This window comes from Brachyistius frenatus, unplaced genomic scaffold (assembly GCF_029030835.1).
Source record: "Brachyistius frenatus isolate BFR_SWC_R1_liver_20210118 unplaced genomic scaffold, ASM2903083v1 Contig_65, whole genome shotgun sequence".
In the NCBI taxonomy this organism is placed as follows: Eukaryota; Metazoa; Chordata; class Actinopteri; family Embiotocidae; genus Brachyistius; species Brachyistius frenatus.
Genome location: NW_027210664.1, coordinates 1946505 through 1973595, shown reverse-complemented (window position 1 = coordinate 1973595; position 27091 = coordinate 1946505). Strand labels below are relative to the sequence as shown.

The following is a 27091-nucleotide window of genomic DNA, read 5'->3' as shown; positions in this document are numbered from 1 at the left end:
TGATTGTTATTTATTTATATGTCGATGTGTAAGTTCAAGTTGCGGCGCTGACACAGCCGATAATAAGTGTGTTATTGAAATAGTTTTACATGCTCAGTGATGGAAAAGTATACTTTTGACATTAGTTGCCCTATGAATGTGAGTATTTACATTTTATGGGACTCCAGTGAATTAAAAATTTACATATTGCCCTTTTTTACGCAGCTTCATTTATCCAAAAGCTTTTAAACTATCATCCAAGATCCATTTATAACAATACAATTTATTGCCTGATTAAACTTCCCACTAAACATCAGTTAAAGGTGTGCAGCTGCTTTTATTGTGTATTTTGCTGAATGTTGAATTCAGCTCTTTAAAGGAGTATTTTCTTTCTATTTTTATGACAGTAAATTCGTCTTTTGTACCTGCATGTTACTTTTCGGTTCAATGACTGAATTTAAGTTGAACTAACATTCATTTTAGGTCCATTTTCATCTATATTTTTATTGTTGAAACAACATTATTTCAGGGGGGAAACCTGATGAGAATCACGGTGAAATTTCATAGATTCAGTGTTAGTTTGCAGTCTGAGAACACGTCTTCCCCCCTGTATGGGTCTGTGTTGTGTTACTGTATCACAGTGCATTGTGTGTGTGTGTGTGTGTGTGTGTGTGTGTGTGTGTGTGTGTGTGTGTGTGTGTGTGTGTGTGTGTGTGTGTGTGTGTGTGTGTGTGTGTGTGTGTGTGTGTGTGAGTCCTCGCGGTCCTCCGAGCTCTGAGTGGTGCTGTCTCGCCTCTGTCGCCGAGCACAAACTGCCTTCCATTGCACTTCTCCAGCAGCGGACCGACCAGGCCCCTCGCAGCCGCTCCACGGTGGCCCCGAGCCGGGCTCATTCCCACCGCAGACCCGGCACGTGAGACGGTGGTGGAACACCGGTGAGCGGCGGGGCTGCAGAACCCGTCCCGGCTGCCGGATTCACGGACTTCTCCGCGGAGGAGAGAAAGAAGAAAAAAGCCCCGGGATGTGATGAAATCCTAAACAAAGTGCGACACACACACATGATAAACGGGCCCCGTCTTTGAATTGCAACTTTGCGCTTTTTGGCTCCGTGCAGCTGGGGGGGCTAACGGCGCAGGATCCCCGGTGAGGTTGTCGTCTGGGGAAGGGTGACGCGCTCTTCACGGCAGCTCCTGCGCTGTCAGACGAGGAAGTGAGGCTTCATACACGCCCCGTTTACAGCCTCGCGACCCCGCTGAAAAAAGCCCAGAGCCGTTCATCACACAACCCGAGCTGCACACTTCCCCAACATGCGGCTGCTCTCGGATGGACGAGCCCCGGAATAACCTGCAGCACGACGCCGCTTTCAGCAGGTAGGTGACCGACGTCCTCTCCGCGGAACGTGGACATGACAGTTCACTAAAATGTTATTATCGTGAGACTTGTGCACCGTGCAGGCCTGTCTCCATCTTTTTTTTTTGGATAGTCACATGCATGATGTCTGGTCTAACTGTCAGCAGCTCATTACAATCACCGCCCGCATCGTCTGCAGAGGGTGAAGTGAGGCTGACGCGTTCAGTTCAGGGGCTGCAGGCCAGATGTCAGCATCTGCCCGCACCGCCGTCGGGTGGCACCTGCTCGCTGCTGATGTTGGATGCAGCTCGAGCACGCATTAAACCAGAAAAAGATGTTCAAATCTGACGTGCAGCCAAGCTCCACATGTCAGCTCCTGACAGGGTGATCCTCGTTCAGCAGAGGCACCGCAGGAAGAAGATCCATAAACTACCTGTTCATTCTAGACTGAGATCAGCTGGTTATTAAAATAACTTTTTAAATCATTTAGGTCGGTTTTTAAAAAACAAAGTTTTCCAAAAAAAAGTCAGCACTTCCAGCGCTGAAATGTGATGGTTTTCTAGTTTTCTTCTTTTTTTCCAGAAGTAAACTGAAAATCTTTGAGTTATTGAATTGTTGGACATTAAACCACAGTGAGTTTTTGGTTATGATGCCAATTTGTTGACATTTTATGGACCAAACAACTCGGAAAATAAGTGTTCGATAAAAAAAGAACAAAACAAATAATGTTGTGCTCGAAGAATTATAACATCAGATACGACACTTCCACTCTTAAGAGTTTTATAGTTGTACTAGAAGAAAACAGTTTAGCCGGGGGGGCTTCCTGGAGCCCCGCTGGGGCCCCTGTGGTTCACCAGGACACGTTTTGGACTGCAAAACAAAACATATTATGAAGCACTTCTGTTGCCTGTTATATATAATTTACCTGCATCACCTCCATGTTGATTCCACAGCCGGCAGTTATTGGTTGATTTCGTGGATTTAACAGGATAATTAATCATTTAGACAATAAAAGAAAAAGAAAAATTCATTGATAGAAAAGAGTTCATCACGCTGATGTGACTCGTTTGGAATATAACATGCAAAAAGATGATCATAACTAAATGTCCGTCTCCGTCTCAGACTGCTCCAGTGTTGAAGGATGGACCGGGAGCTGGTTCGGCCGAGCCAATCAGAACACGGAGAGCCCTCCAATGGAACCAGCCCTCAGGCCACGCCCACGCCCGACCCCTTCACCCCAGCGACCCCCACCCCTCCCCGTCTCATCCCCAACCCCATGCTCCTGGACTCCCCCGCCCCCACGCTAACACCCACCACCTCCTCCCCTCCTCCCCCCCTCACCCCCGCCCCCTCCGTCTCCGCGACACTCGGACTGAAGGTGGCCGGAGCTCCGTCCCCCCACATCCTGGTCCCCGCCCCCCGAAACTCACCTCCACCGCAAGCCCCGCCCTCCGCACCTACTCCCGCCCGATCCTTCCGTCCCCATCGGGCGTCTCCAAAGCATCTCCGACCACACAGACCTCCTCCTCTCTTCTTCCTCCCTCCTCCTCCTCCTCACCTACCGCAGCCACCACCGCCTCACCCCTCCTCTCCTCCTCCCCATCTTCCTCCGCAACACACAACAGCACCGCCATGTCGACCAGGATCCCCGCCGGCCAGACCAACGGGACCACGAGGCCCGTTTCCACGGCGACCTCCACACCCATCACGCCCTTCCACACGCCGGCCAGCCCACCTGGCAGACAGGTAGCGCATGCTGACATCCGTCTGTAGAGAAGGGAAACACTTTGCTTTAGAGAGTCAGATTCAAAGATTCATTTCACTTTAATGTCTGGAAACAGAAGGAGACTCGGCTCCTTTTCTTTGCCCCGGGTTTCGCCTGTCAGGCTGCACACAGGCTGCCCCGCCTCACTGCTGCCGCATGACGCTGAGAGGAAGACCTGCAGACAAAGAAGTTACCGCCAGATATTTAATTTACAGAAAATATTTTCCTAAAAGGACACAGGAATCGAACATCAGATGACGACAGCAGAAAAGATGCAAAAACAGGATTTAAAGTTCATATTTTTGCATTAACATTACAGATGTTTTGTTTCGTTTCACTGCTACGACTAGAAAAAGCCCAGAAAGGATTTCTAGCATTGTTTTTACTGGACGTCAGGAGTCATATGTGCTGTGTATTGTACGTACTTCAGTGATAGCGGTAGTAGAAGTACTGGTTCTCCTTCTGGGAGAAGAAACAGACTAAATGAAGCAGATTCAGGAGTTCTTCCATCACAAATGAACTCCTGAATTCACTCCAGTTTTGTTGCTTTTCTTAAACGATCAGCGGCAGATTGGTGAGAATAAAAAACAAAACTCAAAGGAATCGACCCACAAGGTGTCCATGAAGTCCTGAAAACCAAATCGGACTTTTATTCTTTTTAATCACACGGTTCCCGGTTTAAATCCGAACATTTATTCCACATTTACTGTTTGTATTTAACTTATAACTTAAGAAAATGATTCATTTTAATTAATCGCGGGGGGAACTAGAACTCGTACCGTCAGAGCGTCGCGTGACTTTAACTTTAACCTCGTTCACTTTAACCTCTCAAAGACAGACGAATTTAAAAATAAGATTTCACGACGTTGAGATTGGGGTGTTCGGCCGACCGGCAGGAGGACGTCTACCGCCTGAAGCCTTCCACCTTCCACCTGTCAGCGTGGGACTGCGGCGGGTTACCGTTTCCTCTCTGCCAGCTTTCATCTGTTTCACATCCTCAGCTCTTTGTTTCAGAGATGTGAACTTGTAGTCGAGCTGTGAGGAAGCCACAGCTGTTGGTTTTATCTCTACTTTCCAACTGGTCGGCTTTTTACATTTTTTTTTTTTTTTTTATCAAGATCAAAACTTTGATTGCAATGATGACACAGATTTAAGGCGAAAGAAAAGAAAGAAGAAAGCATAAAGGAAGATCAAAAGATCGGCGAATAGATGATGGCTGAAAATAAAGAGAGATGAAAAGAGCTGCGACACGTTTTTCTGCTCAGTGATGATGGATATGATTGAAACTGCGGTGAATGTGAAGCTATCTGAGCTTTCAGTGATGACTCAAACATTCACTGGTTCCAGCCTCACTAATATAAACTCATACTGGTTTACCTGCCTGTTATAACAGTGAACTGATTCATTTGCTTTTATTCAATCTGTGATGATACGTTTGAATATTTTATGGCAATTAGTCATTCAATAATATATTTAAATTTAGCTTTTTGATCGAAGACAAAATTAAAAAGTTTCAGTGGTTCGACAGCTCGAATGGGAGAATTTACGGGTTCTATTAAAAAATCTTACGATTTAAAAATAAAAATCAGGATTTTCCTCCGTTTTCTAACATTGTGTTCACTAAAATGATCAGTGGAAGTTTTGACATATTAATCACTAATTAAAAAACTGATTTTGATCAGTGTTCCTTTAAATTGCGCCTTTCCAAACAAACCAGTCTGACCTGACCGAATAAAACCAACGAAATTTCAATTAGAAATTTATACAACGTCAAAAAAACAACTGAAAATAAGACGTCAATTTCTTTGGATTGGGTTTATTTCCATTTTTATGTAAATGACCTTCAAACAGCTGCCTGCAGAGGAGGAAAGTGTCGAGTTTCAGAGTTTTCATGACGTAGAAAAGTGAAAGTAAGGAAACTCACAATTCAGCAGTTTTTGTTGAGTTTTGTTTACTCGCAAACATAATCACATCTTGTTCTCGGAGGAAATGTAATAAAAAAAAAGACATCCAGACTCTGAATCTCTTCCTTAACTGCCTCCCTCTTGTCCCCCTCCCCCTTATCCTCCCCCTCCTCCCTTTTTTCCAGGTATCACAGGCTCTTCCTGTGGGCACACCTGGTCTTGTGCGAGCCAATCAGAGCACCTCCCCTGTCAGGCAGAGGGTATCCCAGCAGACTTTGCTCCTGGGGAAAGGTCTCAAAGGGTCCGGCCCGGACCAGGTGCTGCTCAGAGCTCAGATGGTAAACACGCACATAAAATCCACATTGATGTGGATTTCCACACGTTTTAGCTCAAATAAATGCAAAGAAGCCCGAAGAATAAAAGTGGAAAAGTAGGAAGGAGTTTGTGTTTGACAGCAGATTGGTCCCAGAGAGGGGAAGATATAAAGTGTAACACTCAGATGTACACGTTTCCCTTCACAGCTTGTTTACGGCTTTCCTCCTGTTTATTTTCTTCTTCTTCTTCTTCTTCTTCTTCTTCTTCTTCTTCTTCTTCTTCTTCTTCTTCTTCTTCTTCTTCTTCTTCTTCTTCTTCTTCTTCTTCTTCTTCTTCTTCTTCTTCTTCTTCTTCTTCTTCTTCTTCTTCTTCTTCTTCTTCTTCTTCTTCTTCTTCTTCTTCTTCTTCTTCTTCCTCCCTGTTTCTCCTCATCTCCCTGCAGCTGATTCTTACATCTGCTATGCGACCTGCCCAGTCGTCCTTTTCCTCCTCCTCTTCCTCCTCCTCTCCTTCCCGTAGCCCCGCCTCTGCTCAGGTGAGCCGCCCAGCAGAACCTCACTTTTTTTTTTTTTTTTTTTGTCCACATGTTTCTCTTCAATCTTTTATCGCGTTGCACACGTAGCGTGACTAAATCCTAACAATTGAAATGTGGGTTTAACGACGGAGTCGGACGAGACCAAATATTTGTCCTTCGCGATGTCAGATTATGTAACAAAATCCCGAAAAGTCTCGCCGTGTCTTTTGTTGCTAAGCAACGGCAACGTGGACGCCAAGAAGGCGGTTTTCCACAGATGCATTATTTAAGTTATGAAGCAAAACCTTACGTGACTAAAATGACAAAATATGATAATATTATTGACCTCCGCTATTTCTCGCCAGTCTGCTTAGATTAGTTTAACGTTAGTTTGCTAACTAATTCAACGTTATTTTGAATGTAGTAATTTGATATTTCAGAAAAATGCCCGCTGCATTGTATTATCACTATATTTGTGCCTTTTCACTCTTACTGTCAACAGAAATCTTATTTTAGGTTGATTTATTTGTCCATTATTTTTTTCTGGCATCAAGATGAAACTGCAAAGTAACTAAAATGATCAAATAATTTAAAGTTTGTTTAAAGATGTTTGAAGTTTAAAGATGTTTGCCTCTGAAGGACAGTTAGAAAGGCCGTTTATCATTTATGCCCGCTGCTTCAAATGTACCTGCTGCACCTGGTAACAGTTGCTAAGCTATGATTGGACAGTCGCTGGTTGAGGGGCGGAGTTTAGCCAGCACCTTACTGGTAAAAAGATGAGCTGTTAACTGAACATCTTATCTGTGTCTCCCTTTTTTTTTCATTTCCAGCTCCAGAGTCTCACCTTGAGGCCTCCTCCCCCCGGGACCCTCACCATCCCCCCCTCCCTCCGCCTCAAGGCCCCCTCCTCGGCGCCGCCTCCTCCCCTCTCTCGTCCTCACACTCCCCTCTTCCCTCCTCTCAGGCCGCGACCGCAGCCCATCACCACGGCAACGGAGAGCCCGCCCCCGCCCGGCCGCCACCTGTCCGTCCCTCCTCCAAGTAGGTCCCCAGGGGGGTCACCTGAGCTGGATGATGCTGCATCTCAGGAACCTTGAGTCTGATCAGGGTTTGATTTTCACCGTGAAGTAAATCAAAATACAGACGAGGAAGGGTGGTGGTGGTGGTGGTGGTGTGTGTGTGTGTGTGTGTGGGGTGGGGGGGGTGGGGGGATTATTATCTAATATCCTGAAAATGTTCTTCATCAATTTCCTGAAGGTTTGCTGGTATTTTGCTTTAAATTTTGAAGATATTACCAAAAATATCTAAATCATTTACTTTTGATGATCCCGGGATTCAAACTTCCTTATTTTGGTCGAAACCCTTAAAACAACCTGCTGTTTAAATCCCGTTTCTCATCGTGCCGTCTCGTCCTTCGTCCACAGCGCTCTACTCTCCGGTCCGAGCCGTCCCTCTGAGACCCAGACTTCACTCTCCCAACGGCCACAGGGCGGCGCCGCCTCGACACGCCTCGACTCGCCAACCGATCGCCGCCCCGTCCGGTCGGGCCCCTCCCATCGGCAGGCCGCTGGCCGGACTCGAGAGCTGTCCGTTAACTCCGGCCATGCTCGGCCAATCCCGGCGCGGCCCGTTGTCCGGCGCCCGCCCCTTGTCGGCCACGTCACATTTCGAGCGCTCGCCGTCCGCGGCGAGGCAGCTCCAGATCATCGCCCTCTCTTCGGGCCGCCAGCAGCAGCCGGGCACGTACACCCACACGTCGGTGCAGCCGGCGCCGGCGGTCGTGGAGTCGCCGCCGGAGCTCTCCGGCCAATCCAAGAGGACTTTGAGCGGCGAAGACGCGCTTCCTCTTCCTCCGAACCCCTCGTTGCCCTCGCCTCCGGCCCTCCTGAGTCCCGCCTCGCCTCCGGGTCACGCCGGCCCTCAGACACAAACTCTGACCCAGAGAGGAGAGGCGAAGGAGAGGGAGGAGCAGAGGGAGAAGGGCCGAGGGGCGAGGCCGGGAATCAGGGAGGAGGGGAGCGTCGGCAAAGACCCGAGGCCGGAGAGAGACGACCAAAGAGACCGAGCGACGGAACAGAAGCCGACGACCGAGAAGGAGATCGGTCGGAAGGAGCGGGAAGTCGAAACGGGCCGAGAGGACGAACGCATGGACGTGACGGAGGAAGGTGACCGAGAGAGGAGAGAGGAAGACGAGGAGACGAAGAAGATGGAGGACGAGGAGGACGGAGAGACTCCTATGGACCAGTCGGAGAACCCAGTGCCTGATACCGTCAAAGACTCCGGTGTGGAATCCAAACCCATCCCGGGTCTGATTTCAGCTCCTCTTCCAGTCCAAACTCCGGCCGCGGTCCAAGCGCCAGCTCCGGTCCCGGTCACAGACCCAGACCCAGACCCAGACCCAGATCCAGACCCAGACCCAGTCCCAGACTCAGTCCCAGACCCAGACCCCGTCCCCGAGGTCTCCGTCCAAAACCAGAGTCTGCCGGAGCCTCATGGAGACCTGCAACCCGTCAGCCAGGAGGACTTCTGCGAGAACATGTCGACCCAGTCGGACAATCAGTCAGGTACCTTCGACCACGCTGAGTTTATTTGTCGTTTGTCCCCTAAAGTGTTTCCACCTCCGAGCTGCAACAACCTTCGACACGTCTCAAAGCTGCATCAACTCTGACTTCATCTTTTTTTTTTCAGAGTTTCTCCGAGTGGAAACTTCTTTTAAACATTAAGGGAAGCAGCTGAATGTAGAAACATGAAATAAAACCGAGACGGCCGGCTGTCTCTCAACTGGTTTCAGTAAAACAGATTTATGTTGGCGGTATTTGATATTCTAGTTCAACCCCGAAAAATAGATGCTGGATGGATCCGACCAATCAGGTTCTTCCACCAAACCGGTAAAAAGATGGACGTCTCTCAATTTGCATACTTGAATAATTCTTTGCATCACTTTTGGGAGTAAAAAGTGTGTTTGCATTGACCTGGATTAGAGTCCTCATAACGGTCCAAAAAAAATCTATGCACATCTGACAAAACTTTTCAAGACGTGATCTTAAAATCAAATCAAACTTGTTTGATAATTCATCACAATTGTGTTTTTTTTATTTCACTGAAAGATCGATCAGCTGATTATGTTAATAGCTCACGTATCTGATTTCTGTGTCCCAGCGTTGTCCAGCCTCTCCTCCCAGTCCCCGCCCTCCTCGCCCTTCATCGCCCCCCCGACAGAAACCCCCCTCCCCTCTTCCCGGCTGAGACCGCCCACCCGACCGACCTCAGCCTATCGCAGCAGGAGGCGGAGAAAGCTGACGAAACGTCCGAAGAGTCGCGGCGCGCGGCCGACGCCGAGCCGGTGCCGCCCCTCGGCCAATCGGAGGACGAGTCGGAGAACTTTGGCCAATCGGAGAGCTTGGTCCAATCGGAGAACTTCGGCCAATCGGAGAGCTTGGTCCAATCGGAGAGCTTCGGCCAATCGCCCAGCGGGCCCTGGGAGCCGAGGGCGTGGCCTGAAGGACGGCAGGTTCTGACTCACCTGGTGGAGGGCTTTGTCATCCAGGAGGGCCTCCAGCCGTTTCCTGTAATCACGCGTTTACTTTTCTTTTTAAACATAATATTTGTAAAGAGATTCACAGGAAGTAACTTCAACTCACCTGTTGGGTTTTGTTGTCGCGCAGGTGAACCGCTCGTCGCTGCTGGTTCCGGAGCAGGTGACCAAACCGCAGGAGGTGAACGGGACCAACGGGACGGCGGCGCTGCCGGTGGCGGACACCATAAAACCGACCGAGCACTCCACCGACTCGGAGGAAGAGGAGGGAGGAGACATGGACGACCCGGCGACCGGTAACTGTCTTCACGCTCGTAAACTGCATTTCAAACATGCTCCGTAAAAAAACCCATCATGTTCCTTTAATGTTCGATTTGTTGTTGTAGAGCTGAAAGTTGAAGTTGATCGAGCTGAAGACGATTAATTTCACTTTAGAGAATCATGACATGACATTTCCTGACATGTTAAAGACCAAACAATGAATCCAGTAAATCATAAGCAGGTTATTTGGTCATTAAAAGGGTTTTTAGTTCCTGAACACTTTTTCCCCGATGAAACAACATTTTTTTGGGGATGCAAAAAATTTCGTTTCAACTGTTGTTCTTTGGAAAAATGTTCGATTATCCATTAAAACAGTAATTAAACAGGATGCAAAGAAGAACATGCAAAGTACTTTAATATCAAACCATGTTAAGCAGACGGTTAAAGCGTGAGAATAAAAAGTCTCGTTTAAGGAGCAAATGAGAGTTTTCTTTTGAACACATTTTTTAAGATTTCAATCAGAAGTTAAATAAGAATCGCGGTACGATGTGTTTAAAGAACTGGGAAGCTTTTATTTTGAAGGGCGCTTTCTTATTCTGGACGAGTTAAATCTGTCACGGGTAGTTTTTCTGTCGTACAGTGATTTTTAAACAGTCGTTTGGTGTACGTTGGGACGAGCAGCGAAGGCGTGGTGCAGCTCCACCTGCTGCTCAGGTGACCGTCGCCGTGTTTGTGTTTCACCTGCAGGCTCCGCCCACCGAGACCGGACGGTGCTGCACTGCCAGTTCTGTGGGAAGAGAGGCCACGCGCACAACTTCATGCGGTCCAAACGCTTCTGCTCGACTTCCTGTGCACGCGGGTGAGAACCAGCGGGGGGGAGGGGGCAGGATGTGGTTTGTGTGTCTGTGTATCTTATGATGCAGAGATGAGCGTGAATTAAAGCAGCAGAAGGAGGAAGCGTCGTCTCACCTCTTCTCTCTTCTGTCAGGTTCAACGTTCGACTGACGAAGCGTCTTCGGGCTCTGAGCGCCGGCAGCCGGTCCGAGAGGCCTCGACCGGCTCTGAACCGGGCCGAGTCGGTGCCCGGGAAACCTCTGCTGCTGCGGCTGGTAGGGTCCCTGAACGCACCACCACTTTTAACCAGGAGACACGTTCAGATGTTTTGTGGAGTAAAAGTAGCAGGACAACATGAGAGAAGTCAAAGTTCAGCATTTCAGGTCCGGCTTAAAAAACAAACAACTGAAGTATTTATAAATGTACTTTTAATATAAAACACTGATTCTACAGGAAAGTGGACCTTTACTGACATATTTTTGTGTTGAGTATTCATAAACTGAAGTCAGGCTGAGATATTAATTTACTGTGAAACCTCTCCTGATCATCTGAAACTCACAGCGACGACTTCGTTTTCTGAGACCGACGGTCCAAAACAAAGATAGAAAAGAAAAGAAAAATAAAACCTCATTAAACATTAAAGTCATAATTAAAGTTGTGGTAATACAGTAATCAGATTAGAGCTGCAGTTTTTAACACCTCAATCCTTCAATCAGTCCCTCCAGGAGTTTGTTTTGCAGCTTTTCTCCAAAATTACGATATAATTTGTGGAGTTCTTTGCTGTAAAAAGGTGGAATCACTCCCTGATGGAGAGTAATCTGGGGTGACTTCCTGTGATAATAATCCTGCTCAGATATTTGTTTTTCTTTCTGTGCTGAACCATGACGGGGCTCAAAGTGATTAAAAAAGGCTCCATCTGCTGTCAGAGTAAGAACTTTACATGCTTTTTAAATCCTGTTCATTCAACACGAAAACAAAGTTCAGTCTCTCACAGCTGGACAAACCTCATTTAACATGTTCCTCATTCCATCATATGACCATGATTCCCACAAACCCCGTCACTTCCTGTTTTGTTTTTTTATGGCGAGAGGAGAGCGGGGCGGGATGGGGTGGGCGGAGCCTAATGATTGGAAATGAACATTTTTGAGACTTTATGTTGTAATACTTTCAGCAGAGCTTCTGTTCACGATGGTTTTTTTGTAGAATAATCGCAGGAATTTTGCAGAATTTGCTAAACTGTTTGAGTTTGCATTAATTATTGAGATTGAAAAAGGTTTTATGATCATTTTCAACAGGTTCAGAGAAAAGTGGTTCTTTTATACTTTGTGTGTTCAGGATGTAGATTAGACTCAGCGTGAGTCGGGTTCAGGCCGAGGTTACGGGAAGTGGAACTCTGTTAGTACGCAGACTTTTACCAGCTAACACGCTGAAGTGAATCTCTGGGTCTCAACGCTCACCTCAGACGTTTGCTTCACGAGCCCCGAGGACTCCTGGGAGGTGGAGTCGCGTTTCCTGTCGTTTCTGAGGCGTGTAGACGTCAGTGGCCGAGACGCCTGTCAATCAAAGCAAATAAATATCCTCTGATTAATCAAAATGTCCATAAATACGCATTAGAAGCAAGCTGTGTATTTTGTAGGAAAACTTTGTTGTTGTTGTTTTTAGAAATATTAAAAAATACAAACTAATAAGATCCAATAGAAATTGTTTTCTTTGTAAATACAGGTTTCAAAATCTTATTAAAAACACTTTTCAACCCCAAATAATTTGTTTATTTTCCCAAATTTTGTTTCAAACTAAATCTTGATATACGTATTGGAGAAAGAATAAGATTGTGAATGAATGACACCAGATTTGAAGTATTCGTGTTGTTTATGTATTATGATGCAGATGTTTATACTGTCAACAACACCTTTAATGTTAGAATCTGCAGCATCAGCACATTAAAGCGTGACCTCACCTGCCTCCTGAATCTTCTCTCTCGTGACTCCTTCCAGCCTCGTGACCTCTGGAGCGCCGGTCGGCGGGAAAAGGAGGGAAAGGAGAAGGCGGTGGCGGCGCCGGAGGAACGGGAGGAGGAAGATGAGGATGACCTCGGGGGAGGCGGGGAGGAGGAAGACGACGACGGAGGAGAGGAGGATCCTGCTGTTGCCATGACGGCGAGGATGGATCGGCGGGCGGCGCGCAGAGCGAGGAGGGCGTCGGCCCCCGCCGTCACCACGTCGACGCCCACCACCACGTTCAAGCCCGCCCCCTCGCAGTGGAGCGTGGAGGAGGTCGCCGCCTTCATTCACACGCTGCCAGGTGACTGTTGGGAGTCAGCGAGGAGGTCTCGCGCCTCGCTGCAGCTGTCCAAACCGGCACACTGATTAACGACGCCGTAATCGTCAGCAGATGGAGAACGCTCGTTCCTCCGTCGCTCCTCGTTCAATTAAACGTTTCGCAAAAACGCTGAAATGAACCGCAGGGTGAGGAAACGGGAATACTTTAAAACCGGCGTGAAAACATCTGGAGGAGAAAACAAAACGCTCCGAGACCCAAATCTCAGATCAGATCGTTCGGTCGTTGTTCTGGTTCTCAGGCAGCTTCTCGCGTTCATCTTTCATTAACGGCAAAACAATCAGATCAGGATGATGAATCTGGACCTGAAGTCTCCAAAAATGTTCTTTTCTAGAATTTATCCTTCATAAAAATGTTGACCGATTTTATTTGTAAGAGTTCAACCTTATTCAAATAGAAGGTGATGTTTGTGAGGTTTCATCATTAGTGTTCACGGCTGAACGTTCAGCACGACGCAAATAAAACCGTTCCGTAAAACAACATAAATCAAGCATATTAAAACACAGACAGAAAATTCAAATTCACTGATTTCACTCTGCAACAACCTCAGAAAGCTTCAATATGTAAAACACGAGGCTTGCAGCCGTTTCAAGATGTAAAGAAGTCTTTTACACGTCGCACATCGAAGGTTTCGGTCACAAATTCACCGACTGACGGAAAACGAATCTAAAACTCCTGCATGAAGAAAACAAACTGAGACGTGAAGTCTAATATTAAATATATTAAATATTAATATTAATATTAAAGTTGTTCCACAGACTGAAGGCGTCGCTAGAAAAGGAGACGCTCGTCTTCGGCAGTGAAACGTCGTACGAGCACATTTTTGCCGGTTTGGAAACGGCGAGCGAAGCGATCTGCGGCCTCTCCACTAGATGTCGCTGCATCCTCCGTTATAACAGCCGAGATCTCGATTTGTTATTGTGAATGTCGTAAACTGGAGCGGCGAACGCAGCGACAGAGGGATGTTTTAACCGTCAGCGTGTGGTTGTTGTTCCAGGCTGCGGCGACGTGGCCGAGGCGTTCCGGCTGCAGGAGATCGACGGCCAGGCTCTGCTGCTGCTGACCGAGGACCACCTGATGACCAGCATGAACATCAAACTGGGACCCGCCCTCAAGATCTGCGCTCACATCAACGCACTAAAAAACCAATGAGAGAGAGAAAATAAACAAACAGAAAAAAACCACAAAGGTTTAATATGGACGGCAATAAAAGGGGAAGAAATCTGTGGAGTTCAAATAGTTTGTGACAAAAAGCTGACACCAAGGATGACAGAAAAAAGTCAAAAAAAGAGATTCGAGGTCATTTGTAATTTATGAGATTATAAATGGAGGTGTGGCCTTAGCAGGAAGCGAAGAGGTGTGCAGGAGCATGAATCTGCCAGAGTCCATTAGAAATTTCATCCGTTTTTGGGCCCTGTGACTGTAGCAGGCGACCGTGAGGGACTTTTTTGTAACTTTGTGTATATTTTACACGCCGCAGGAGAGTGTACATTTGAAGCTATTTCATGAAGGATTTTGAACATTTAATATATGAAATTTGTCTATTTAGTTTTTTTAGAACGTGACGTCAACGACAAATCTATCCAGTAGCTAACATAACCCGTGTGTGAAAGAAAAAAACAATAATAATACGTAGACTTTGTAAGTGATTAATGAAAGTTTAATGTTTTATATCACTATATTCTGGACAAAAATCATGTCTGTGGATAAAAAAAAAAAAGAAGAAAAAAAAGAAGTCACTATCAGGGTAGAGACTGGTGTCTTTAATCGTCACATTTTTATGGTATCCTGCTTGAAATTATTTAATAAATGAATAATTAATCAAAACAAATGATTCATGGTGATGTTTGAAGTGAAATGTTTGGAGGGTGGAGGGACACCAGCAGGGGGCCACAGTGAGGCAGGTGAGTGATGGATGAGGAGGAAGGTTTTATTTTATTTTATTTCCCTCTATTAATCCCCGAGGGGAAATGTCTTCACTGCAGCAGGGGGGCTCTCAGGGGGGGCTCTCAGGGGGGAGATGCTGCAGCAGGCTGCCACTAGCGCGGTGCCAGGTAACCTGACCTGAGGTGCATGTTTTTGGATGATGGGAGGAAGCCGGAGAACCCGGAGAGAACCCACGCAAGCACAGGGAGAACATGCAAACTCCGCACAGAAAGGCCCAGGACCGGATTCGAACCCGGAACCGTTTTGCTGTGAGGTGACAGTGCTAACCACTGCAGCACTGCACCACTGCACCGCCCAAAATATAAACCAAACTGATTTGAATTCATGTCTCAGAGCTGCTTCCTGTTAAAAAAAAAGTGCATGTCAGTGAACCTGCAGTTCTTCTGCTGGATTCAGGCTTTTAGTTTTCCTGACTTGAGGCTGTCTCATCTCTCCAGATCTGTTTTAGGTTATCAGGTCTCACATGAGCTCTGATTGGCTTTGAACCGAGGGGTTTGTTTTTCACCACACCCTGTAGTAAATCTTATTGCAGGCATTTCTGTGTGGATCAGCCCGGGGAGCACTAACGGGACAGAGCAGGGGTTCATCTTCAATTTGTACTTTTAAAAAGGATTTTAAAAAGACTTTTATCTGCTCCAAAATATCAAGAATTCACAGATATTTGTTAACGTCTTTGTTTTAAAACTTTTTCCAGACTTATTAATAAAGTAATTTTTTCGCACAGTAAGTTTTTTAAATTCCTGCAGGAAGACAAAGAAAGAATCCAAAGCCTCCCCGAGGTCAAAACACGGATTGATTTTCTCTCTTGGAGCGCGTAACAACGCACGGCGGCTCGCCATGGCGCACATGTGCAGGCAGATCACCGGGAGCGCGGCGAGCTGCGTGGGTTGGGTCGGGGTCATCGTGGCCACCGCCACCAACGACTGGGTCCGGACCTGCGACTACACGGTGGCTACCTGCGTGCGCATGGACGAGCTGGGCTCGCGGGGCCTCTGGGCGGAGTGCGTCATCTCCCCGGCGCTGTACCACTGCGTGGGTCTCAACCAGATCCTCACACTGCCCGGTGAGAGAGGAGGACAGATGGATGGCTGGGGAAACATCATTTCATTTCAGTTATTAATCATGAATATTAACCAACCGACGGACAATGTGTGTGAGAGAGAAACAGGAGTGGTTGGAGCTGACGGATGCGCTGATCATTCAATTCATTGCTTGGCTAAATTGTTCATTTTGTTAAAAACAAGTGTTGCACGAGTTTCCTTAGTTAATATTTTGGACACAGATATTTCTAACTTGTTTTAATCAACTTTGAGCTTTTATTTTCTGATTTTGCACCTTCTTTCATTCCACAATACGTACAAGTGTGTTTTTATGAACAAAAACAGTTTAAAACTTATTTTAAATTGTATAATAGCTTTTTATGAGGTATTTTCTGAAAAAGGAAATTCCTGTCTTGTCTTTGGTGCCAACGCATGTGCGCACATTCCTCCCTCCGAGCCTGCCAGAGGTGAGCTGTGTTGAATTAAACCAAGCAGATGCTCTCTTTCTCTCTCAGCCTACGTCCAGACGTCTCGTGCTCTGATGATCTGCGCATGTCTGCTGGGTCTCCCCGCCATGCTGCTGGTCCTCATGTCCATGCCCTGCGTCCGGATGCAGAACGACACCTCGGCCATCAAGCAGCGCCGCGCCCGCGTGGGGGGCGTCCTCTTCCTCATCATGGGTGTGCAGGCCTCCTAACACACACACACACACACACACACACACACACACACACACACACACACACACACACACACACACACACACACACACACAGTTAAGTTTGGTTTTAAAGGACAGTAGTTTGGTTTTAAAGGACAGTAGTTTGGTTTTAAAGGACAGTAGTTTGGTTTTAATGACAGTAGTTTGGTTTTAATGGACAGTAGTTTGGTTTTAGAGGACAGTAGTTTGGTTTTAAAGGACAGTAGTTTGGTTTCAAAGGACAGTAGTTTGGTTTTAATGACAGTAGTTTGGTTTTAAAGGACAGTAGTTTGGTTTTAATGACAGTAGTTTGGTTTTAATGACAGTAGTTTGGTTTTAAAGGACAGTAGTTTGGTTTTAAAGGACAGTAGTTTGGTTTTAATGACAGTAGTTTGGTTTTAATGGACAGTAGTTTGGTTTTAGAGGACAGTAGTTTGGTTTTAAAGGACAGTAGTTTGGTTTCAAAGGACAGTAGTTTGGTTTTAATGACAGTAGTTTGGTTTTAATGGACAGTAGTTTGGTTTTAGAGGACAGTAGTTTGGTTTTAGAGGACAGTAGTTTGGTTTTAATGACAGTAGTTTGGTTTTAGAGGACAGTAGTTTGGTTTTAGAGGACAGTAGTTTGGTTTTAATGACAGTAGTTTGGTTTTAGAGGACAGTAGTTTGGTTTTAGAGGACAGTAGTTTGGTTTTAGAGGACAGTAGTTTCAGGCTTTGCAGCTCTCGTGTCTTTCCAGCTGTTGCGGGAGGGAGGAGGGATGGAAGCTCGGGCTCATCCTGACCAAGTTCATGTCCTTCCTGTGGGATGAGACAGGTACTTCCTGTCCACAGCCTCACGGACAGACAGCCAGACAAACACGAGGATGAACTGAAGCCCGAATGTGTTTCACCTCTAAAGCTACTGACCCTCAGCTGTCCGTCCGTCTCTTCCAGCCGTGGGGGGCATCGTGTCGACCCTCTGGTTCCCCATCGGCGCTCACCAAGACGAGGGTCTGATGTCGTTCGGCTTCTCCCTGTACGCCGGCTGGGTCGGATCCGGTCTCTGTCTCGTGGGCGGCTTCGTGATCTTGTGTTGCCAGGGCAACGACCCGGGCACCCCGAACAGGGAGAACAGCTTCTACTACTCCAGACAGGGGGTCACGGCCGCGCCGCTGGACCCCCCCGCCAACCACGCCAAGAGCGCACGCGTGTGAAGGACGGCTTCAACTCTGTCCGTGCTGCTTCTCACGTTTAGCCGACACAACTTTAAGAGCGATTTATAATAAGTGAACATGTCGGGGATTTTCCATCAGCCTGTTGAATCTGGGAAACTTCCAATCAGTCTGTATCTGCCCGGAAATCAGATAACAACATTTTATTTGTAATTTTTCACTAGACATGACCTTTTTAGTGTTTGTTAAACCATACATAGCGACATAATTATTAAATTTGTAAAACCAGGTTTAAAAGTCTGATTTCGTTTGGTCAACATATTAAAGTCAAAGGATTTTACATTAAAAAAAATTATTATTATTGTTAAAAACTTTTTTTTTAAATCTGTTTTTGCGATGTTTTTTTTTAGGAATAAAGGGTTTTTATAAATCCAGCTATAAGTAATATATAAACAAATCCTTCTGTAAAAACCTTCAGAATATAGATGTGAATTAAACTGGAAAAATGTTTGTAAAATTAAAGACATTTCTCAAAAAGATTTTTTTCTTACTCTCTGCCTGAAATCTCCACATCAGTCACACTTAGACACACTAAATCTTCCAGTTTTATTCCCATATATATTCTGAAGGTTTTTACCAAGAGGTGTGTTCACATTTTATTCATAGCCTGATTTATTACACATTATATATACGCAACATTTTGGTGAATTTAGCAGAGATCTACAGATGCAAATACACAAATTGTAGTAAAATAAACACCTAAATTTGTATTTAGGGTGTTTGTTTTTTTCCTAGTTGTCTGAAAGAAGATAAGTTATAGAAGCAAAATGGTCCCACATCTCAAAATTGACAAGTATATGAAAACATTGTTTTAGTTTTTCCTTTGTTGAAATATTGTGCTTCGTCAGAGTCGCTGTTCTTGGGGTCATAAACATGCCTTGAATTTAAAAGTGTAATTCCCCTTCCTGTATAAACACCATCTTCAGCTGAACTCTGGTTTTCATGCTTTCCACAGACAGGAAGGAAAGTGTGATGGTTTTGCTGTTTTGGCTCTCGGCCCGTTTAACTGACCGCGACCTCCAGAGTAAATGAACCCGTTCCTGTCAGGAGGATCCGATCAGCTGTCTGTAGATTCAGATTCTTTACATAGTTTGAATGTAGCAAACTATTGCTTCATGTTCTTTTAATTATTTTTTTATATTTTAAAAAGCAGCAAAGTTTGTTTGTTGAACAAACTATTACACGCTCATATTTAATATGTTGTTTTATGTACCAATAATTGTCGTTTTTAACATTTTTTACTCTTTTATTAACAGCATAATCATTACATATTAACTGTCTGTATTGTAAATTTTTGTCCGCTGCTTCACATAATAAAAGTTAGTTTTTCACTAAAATAAAAGTCTTGAGATTAATTTTTTCACTCAAAACGAGACATTTATTCCTGCGGACTAATTCTCATTCACACCCATTAACACACTTTGCTGCTGCAGAATCTGAATAATAACATTCACTCACACAGAAGAAAATAAACAAAGTGAGTAAAGACTAAAGAAAGCACGCCAACAAAAGCAAACGAAAAATAAAACCAGCCTGTGGCGTTCACTGACCTTAATCTGCAAAAGAAAATGTGAGCATGTGATGTTCACGGAGGAGCAGGAAGCAACAACCTTCATGAGGAAATATCATGATCAACATCATCACTGAGTTCAACATGTCAACGTGACCGCCGGTACGTGAACATCAGTGATGTCACCATGGAAACCTGAAACTGGAGCAGAGAAACATCAGATTTTGGTGTCAAACTCTGTAAATCATCAACAGAGACCCTTGAAATGTTTCAGAAAGTCTCCGGCGGTGAAGCAACGAGCCGGGCGAGGTGTTTCTGATGACATCACGTTTCAAGAAGGGGGCGGAGCTTCACCGTCCAAGACTGAAGAAGAAGGCATCAGGTCAGGAGACACCAGGTGGGTTTTCTTTGTGTCACCGTGAATTCGTCCCCCAGATTCAGACTGTCAACACAGAGTTCCACTGGGAACCTTCTGAGGCGTCTGAGGGGAAAACATTCACTGTGAACCACCTGAACTGTGGCGCCGTGGCAACAGGGTTCTCCAACACGACCGCTCACAGCGGAGAAGAGGAATCAGTGGAAATCACTGCACGGGCTCAGGAACACTCGGCTGTTAGCAGACGTGTTGAAGACTTTGTTCCCCCAAAAATCTGCTGTTTCTCTGCTCCAGTTTCAGGTTTCCATGGTGACGTCACCGATGTTCTCGTACCAGCGGTCACGTTATCGTGAGGAACTCAGTGATGATGTTGAACTCTGAATACTTCCTGATGAAGGTCACTGCTTCCTGCTGCTCGGGGTGCATCGCTGCGCTGCGTTCAACGGGAACAGACGGAACTTTTAGATCGCACCTCTCACGAAAAAAAATGTGGTTTGTTTACACTTCTGCGCACTTCAGATCTGAGTTATTAACCATGAAGCCTCAAAGTAGGTTCATCCAACCGAAGCTACGGGACACGTAAGATCTCCAGCGTGGAGTGGCTGCAGGCAGATGTTGCTCAAAGGTTACCGTCCCGGTAGGGTTGTTTGTGTTTCCTACGAATGAAGACGGTCACCGGACTTTACTGGAGCTTCTGACCGTCGTCTCCTCCTTCTTCTATCCAGACCAAGAGATGCGTTCAACGGGGAATTCTTGTTGATGTATGACTTTGTTTGATTTTTAAAAAGCTTTAAAGTTTTATTCACTATTTTCCGTTTCGGAGGACGGAGGAACACGTCTTCAGTCCTCCTCTTCATCGTCAAACGCGTTATTGGTCTTTCCCTGGGACCTGCTGCCTCTGCCGGTGTTCTGGCCTGCCGACCCAGACTGGTATCCGTACTGGTCACCGTTGTCCTCATACGGCCGCTCTCCGTCCCGGTCCTGGTCCCGCTGTTGGTCCTGGTCCCGCTGTTGGTCCTGGTCCTGCTGTTGGTAGTTGTGTCCCCTCTCCTCCGGGGCAGACCAGCCCTGGTAGGGCATGTCGTCCTGCTCCTGGGGGTAAAGGTCGTCGTCCGGGGAGAAGGTGTCGTCCAGGTGGTCGTCGTAGCGACGGTAGGAGCTGGCGTGCGCCTGCTGCTGGCGGGCGTCCAGCTCCAGCGTGCTGTGCCAGACTCCGTAACAACCGTAGATCAGCAGACCTGCGGACGGACACGCCGTGAAAACTCAGAGCGGGACGGCAGGAAAAAAAACACAGAACCACTTCATACCGGTTAAATGATCGGTCCGTGCAATGCATCATTTTACTTGACAAGAAATCTTAAAATCAGCTGGTTCCTTTGTAGAAATAAATCAACTATGAGAAGTGTTCAAAGGTTGGAAATAAGTAGAAAATGCTGGCTTTTAAATCAAAGTAACTGAACCCAGATTTATTTAATAATCGACCTTAATATTTATAGTTTCTGCTTCAGTTGAAGTGTTTTTCGATAAATTGGCATTTTGCTCGTTCTTCATCATCATCCAGCGATGAAGATCTTGTCCTGCTCCTCCTCAATCAACCAAAACAGACTCTGTGACCTGTTTGTGACCAACTCGACTACATCCGAAGCTTCTGTTAAAGTATTCACTAACTAACTAACTAACTAACTAACTAACTAACCACGGATTAAAAGTTTCCTCCTCGTAATCAATTACTCTTTATAATATAAACATATAAAAAATATATATCCAATTTATTTTTATAACACCGTTGTCGTGCATCGTTACTTATTGAGCTGTAAAATGAAGAACTCACCTATGAAGCACCAGATGGTGAACCTGGCCCAGGTGAGTGGAGACAGTTTCAGCATCAGGTAGCTGTTGACCAATATGGCCGCCGCAGGGACGAAGGGCACGCACGGCGCCATGTAGGGCAGGCGGCGTGTGCTCTCCGGCTGCTGTATGATCGTGATCAGAAGCTTCACCAGGGAGCCGGCCATCGCGGTGGCCACGAGGCCTGAAAACACCGCCCCGGCCCCCGAGCCCTGCTCGACGCCAAATATGACGGTGGACCAGAGGAAGAAGGACGTGAGGAAGAAGAGGAGGGTGCATCTGGTCACCATGCGGCCGGTGGCTGGGGTGGGCCGTGCCGACGCATCGGGCATTCCCAGCCGCAGTCGCAGGGTGTAGTAATGACCTCCCAGGAGCCTTTTCAGCAGGGAGGCGTGGCCCGTGTGGAAGTCAGAGCCGTCTCCTTCCCCCTCGGTCCCGCCGGCGTGGTAAGAAGACGACCCGTCGTAGTCCGAGCCTCCGATCAGGACGCGGTCATCTTTGGTCGAGACAGGTCCGTCGTCCCGGTGCTTCGGCCCGTCCCCGTCCTCCCCGGAGTTACACTGGGGCAGGTCGACGTGTTCGTCGGGCTGGTAGCGCAGTAAGAGCACGCACACGCTGACCAGAGTGTAAGCCAGCAGGGTGCCGATGGACATCATCTCGATCAGGTCCCGGAGGCTCACCAGCAGGGCGAGGACGGCCGCCAGGCTCCCCGACACCACGCACGCCACCGCCGGAGTGTGTGTGAGCGCGGACACGTGAGACAGGAACCTTCGAATGCAGACACAAAAAAACAAGTTGCTCCTTCTTAAAGCTCTTTTCTCCCGCCTGCGTGCATCTCCTCACCTGAACAGCAGTCCGTCCCGGGACATGGCGTAGATGACCCGGGGCATCGGGAACAGGGAGCCCAGCAGGGACACGGTGAGTCCGGCTATAGAGCCGACAGCCACGGTGTACTTCCCCCAAACGAAGCCGTGCACGGCGAACATCTCCATGAGGGGGGCGGAGCCGTCAATCAGGTTGTAGGGAACCATGAGGGTCAGGATCACGCTCACCTGTCCGAGGGGATCCCAACATTCAGAAAGCTTAAATATGAGAATATTCAGAGGAGGCCTTCGAAGTCCGAGGTGTCTGTTCAGGGAGGAGATTTCGTTCTTGTACTGACCGACACGTAGGCGGTGAGGCAGGTGACCAGCGAGGCGGTGATGGCGTAAGGGATGGAGGTGTTGGGGTTCTTCGCCTCCTCTCCCGTCGTCGCGATGATGTCGAAGCCGATGAAGGCGTAGAAACAGGTCGCTGCACCTTTCATCACCTGAACAGGAACAACAAGTCTTACGGTGTATTTTTTTTAATCGTGATTTTTGTTTGGTTGTTTCTCAGCAGGATTACGGAAAAACTACCGACCCGGTTATTATGAAAATTGGTGGGAGAGTGCGACACGGGCCAAGACAGAAGCTACAATATTTTGGAGTGGATCTGAATCCCGGGGCCGATTCTTTTCCTCTTTCATTAATATTGCGAAATAGAACATTTGGGCTTACTATATGCCACACATCCTAAAACCCAGGGGATGGCAGTGAAGTTCAAAGGCGTCATCTGTGGTCGTCAGCTTGCTTTAGGTAACGAGCGAATGAATGAGACCGCAGATACAAGTGGGCGAAATGAGTTTCCTTTGCAGGGCTGAGCCTCAGAGATCGTTCAGGAGTCGAACTGCTGCTCCTTCGCTTTGAAAGGAGCCAGTTGAGGTTGGAGCGTCTGATCAGGATCCTCCTGGACGCCCTCCATTGGAGGTCATACATCTCATCTGGTCTGGGAACACTTCAGGATCCCTCAAGAAAAGTTGAAAAATGTTGCTGGCTACAGGGACGTCACCACAACCCAACTCCAGATAAGAGAGTTAAATGGAAAATCATGAACCTAAAATCAACTCTTTCTCACGTCGAAATCGGAGTTGTTCAGAGTAAAGTTGTTGGCGGAGGTCTTAACGACAGCGTTTCAGTATCTCACCCCTGACCAGCCGTACGGCAGGAACTCGCCGCCCTCCCAGTTGCTGGCGGAGAGGAAGAAGAGTCCGGCGATGATCATGAAGATCCAGACCACCAGGTTGACCACGTTCAGGATGTTGTTGAAGCCCACCGAGTTACGCACACCGAGAGCGATGACGACTGTGACCAGCAGGGCGATGAAGAGGGCCAGCAGGTCGGGGTACGTGTCCTCGCCCTTTCCTGAGACAAAAACAATACGATGCAAAGAAGAGACCAGACGAACAGATATATGACGACACGCAAACGTCACGGAGCGTCACACTTTGGCCGACACTGACCGAGTCCTCTGAGCGTGCCCAGGTGCGTTATCATGTAGTTACTGATGCTGTGATTGGCCAGCGAGTCGAACATGCTGCTGAGAGCCGACGCCCCCGCCGCCGTGCCGATCAGGTACTCCAGGATCAAGTTCCAGCCGATGAAAAACGCCACGAACTCCCCGACCGTCACGTAGCTGTAGGTGTAGGCCGAGCCGGTCGTTTTAGGGACGCGGACGCCGAACTCTGCGTAACACACACCTTCGAGGAGAACACACACACATGTACACGTGAAGGCGTGTACGGGCAAACTTCTTGACTTGGATGAGCCTCGAACGACTTTTAAGAGCCAGTAAAAGGTTTCCTAACAACCTGGAAGCCCAAAAGTTGAAGTAACTTTAAAACATCAGCAATGACAAAACCATTAGTTCGGTCATCTCTCGTCCTCTCACCCGACAATATGGACGCCAACGCTGCAATGATGAAGGACAGGATGACCCCCGGCCCCGCCATCGCCTTGGCAACCAGCCCGGCGACCACATACATCCCCGTGCCGACGCAGCTGCCCACCCCGAGCGACACCAGGTCCACGGTGGTCAGCACCTTGGCCAGCCCGACCGCAGAGCCCTCCGCCAGCTCGGTGAGGTCGTCCGAGCCGGGAGCCATGGAGCCCATCGGTTTGGTCCGCAGCAGGCGGGAGTACATGTTGAACCAGGCGTCGCCCGGCGCCAGCCGGCCCAGCCACGCCGCCATCTCTCCACGCCCACCTGCTCGTTGCCTGCCGATGTCGATGTGTTACTCGCTCCGTCTACCTTTCTGCCGTCATTCCTTCGCCTTCATCCCGAGACTCCTCGAACCTACCGTCTCGGGTTTTTCTCACCAAACAAAACTCCAAACGGAAAGCGGAGACGCTGTGAAAAGACGAGGAAGACATGTTGGGATTGTGAGGAGGAGGAACGTACGTTTGGGAGAGCAGCTGCGTCGTTTGTGCTCATTTTGAGTCTTTGAAGAGATTTCCAGTCTTTTTGTGATCATATATCTTTCTGGGGTCATTTTTCCAGGAGGTGGTTTCTTGTCTCTTTGGTCGTTTTGTGTCTCTTTGCTGTTGTTTTAAGTCTTTGAGGCTGTTTTCTGTCTCTTTCTGGTCGTTTTAAGTCCCTTTGTTGCTGTTCTGAGTATTTGAAGTTGTCTTGAGTCTCTGTGCTGATGTTGCTTTTTGTCTGTGGGTGTCTCTTCTGGTTTTATCTCTTTGTGGTCAAGTTTTCCAACAAGAAATGTTAACAGTCACCTCCAACTTTCTGAGCCTTGGTGCGTCCGCTCGGTGATCCTTCTGTGCTGAAGATGAGAGGCAGCAGGTGAAGATGAGATACCGTCAGCTGTTCTCCTCACCCACTAGAGCGAGACTCCCTCTCTGAAACATTAATGAGGACCAAGGATCAACTTTCACAACGGAAAGGTTCGACTGTTGACGCCAAAACGGACCCAACTTCTACACATTTAAAACTTCGGCTTCAGACTCGAACTGACGAGTTCGATAAACACCTGAACTGAAGTCAACCAACATCAGCAGGTTGGATTGAGGAGAGCGAACAGAGCCGACAGAACAAACAGATGAAAACACCAAACATGCAGTGTAAAGACGCACACCTGAGCACGCAGGTAACACTCACCGGCTGCGTTTCCCCTCCTGAGGCAGAGCGGGGGGCATTTGTTCGAGTCCCCGTCCTCGGCAGAGCTGCAGGAAATGTTGACGAGAGGAGACGGCGGCGTTGAATCATTCAGACCCGACCACGAGACCAGGACCATGAAATATTCAGCACCTGAGAGCGAGCAGGGGCGTGTCCACAAAACTGTCTTCTTTCATTCAGAGGGACGACGGGGCAGCTGCTGTGAAAGTGTGTGTGTGTGTGTGTGTGTGTGTGTGTGTGCAGAGCTGGGAACTGACCAGGTGTGTGTGTGTAAAAATATCTCTGTCTTCAAAAGCTGCAGGAGATTTATCTGAGTTTTTAGGCTGAAGTAAACCTCATTGTCCACCGGATTGATTTAGTTTATTAGAAAGAAAATATGTCATTAGTTTGACAAACAAAAACAAAAACTCAACATCCCACTTACGAGCTTTTTACCAGAGCTTTTGACTGCATCGTCGTCTTCTTCTGTTGGAGTGTTGAGGCAAAGATTAATGTTAGAGACCACTTGATCGACAGTGAAACAACCAATCACAGCAGCCGACGCTTCACAACCAATGACGGGACTGTAGAGTTTGGAGAGCGCGTCCCCCCGGCTGATCCGATCTAGCACCAACCGAGTGTCGTAGTGACGAATAGATCAGCAGAACGGGCCAAGGAGGCCCCGCTCCAGAGGCCCCGCTCCAGAGGCCCAGATGCTGCGAGTTGTATAAAGTGGTTGTTAAACTTTGGTGAGGCAAAAGAAGGACAAAGATACACACAGCAACTACAAAGACACAAAACAACCACAAAGACACAAAACGACTTGAAAGATGCAAAATGACTGCAAAGAGATGTAAAACTAATAAAACGGATGCAAAACTACAAAGGGAAGCAAAAAAGACTAAATAAACTAAATCCAAACAATACTTTGTGTCTCTTTCAGGCCGAGCCGAGCCGGGCCGAGCCGAGCCGAGCCGAGCCGGCTGGTATCTGCATGCACGGGATGATGCACCAGTCGTTGTAATCTGGAGGTAATCTGATGCACAGCGTCGGATTACAGACACACGGTTACATGACGGTCTGAAAGTTTGGAGAAACTCAGCCGGACCTCTTCACACCTTCAGGACCGATGACGACGCTGTGGACGTCCCGGCTGCAGAAGCTTGTTTTGATGCGTGGAGTTTATTCCAGTCGCCTGCAGGAGTTCAGGACGCTGCGAACAGTCTCGTTAGATTTTGGGAACAAACAATGAACCAGAGTTGATTATTCTGCTACTTCAGTTTTTAACCAACAAAACTCCTTCAATGAAACTTCATCCACCTTCCTCTTTCCCCTCCTTGTTTCTTTGACTATCTGAGACTTCTGTGTGTAATAAAAACTCAGTAAACTGCCTGAATCCTCGTATGAAGACAGCGAGACATCTCCGGTGGAAAGTGGACGCATTCCTGAGGCGACGTGCTTCATACGCACCAGATGACGGAGAGAAGCAAAACATCCTTCTCTGTTCCAGGGAATCAAGGATTTCTTTTCTTTTATCTTTTTTTTTTGCAGGTGGTGGTGTCGCCTTCATCCTGCCAGCACAAACCTAATAAACAATAAATCTAATTCTACAATAGAAACAGGAACACCCACACATCACCTATTATCTGTTCTCTTAGCGTGGACGACTGCAAATCTCCCATGATGCTTTGCTCCAGTGAGGTA

The 27091-nt window shown here is 47.3% G+C and overlaps 3 protein-coding genes across 3 annotated transcripts; 2 read left to right on the top strand and 1 right to left on the bottom strand.

Annotated features, from left to right (window-relative positions):
- Positions 1-779: 779 nt before the first annotated feature.
- LOC138625747 (polyhomeotic-like protein 3) lies at positions 780-14625 on the top strand. The gene is given in 14 exon segments (XM_069706878.1): positions 780-1349; positions 2452-2741; positions 2744-3075; positions 5184-5336; positions 5756-5848; positions 6658-6868; positions 7252-8391; positions 8987-9043; positions 9046-9395; positions 9493-9658; positions 10371-10482; positions 10612-10732; positions 12452-12758; positions 13792-14625. Coding segments are annotated over 13 exon segments (3468 nt in total). The 5' UTR covers positions 780-1349; positions 2452-2470; the 3' UTR covers positions 13947-14625.
- A 953-nt stretch (positions 14626-15578) lies between these two features.
- Positions 15579-17937, top strand: cldn11b (claudin 11b). Its single transcript, XM_069706901.1, has 3 exons — positions 15579-15804; positions 16297-16461; positions 17413-17937. Exons 1-3 carry the CDS (start codon positions 15579-15581, stop codon positions 17670-17672), a joined length of 651 nt encoding a protein of 216 aa, XP_069563002.1. The 3' UTR covers positions 17673-17937.
- A 2245-nt stretch (positions 17938-20182) lies between these two features.
- slc7a14b (solute carrier family 7 member 14b) lies at positions 20183-25918 on the bottom strand. Its single transcript, XM_069706900.1, has 10 exons — positions 25833-25918; positions 25391-25455; positions 25009-25131; positions 24173-24631; positions 23745-23981; positions 23429-23646; positions 22587-22733; positions 22268-22476; positions 21408-22192; positions 20183-20814 (listed from the first exon to the last, which is right to left on the bottom strand). Exons 4-10 carry the CDS (start codon positions 24471-24473, stop codon positions 20417-20419), a joined length of 2295 nt encoding a protein of 764 aa, XP_069563001.1. The 5' UTR covers positions 24474-24631; positions 25009-25131; positions 25391-25455; positions 25833-25918; the 3' UTR covers positions 20183-20416.
- Between the last annotated feature and the right edge of the window lie 1173 nt (positions 25919-27091).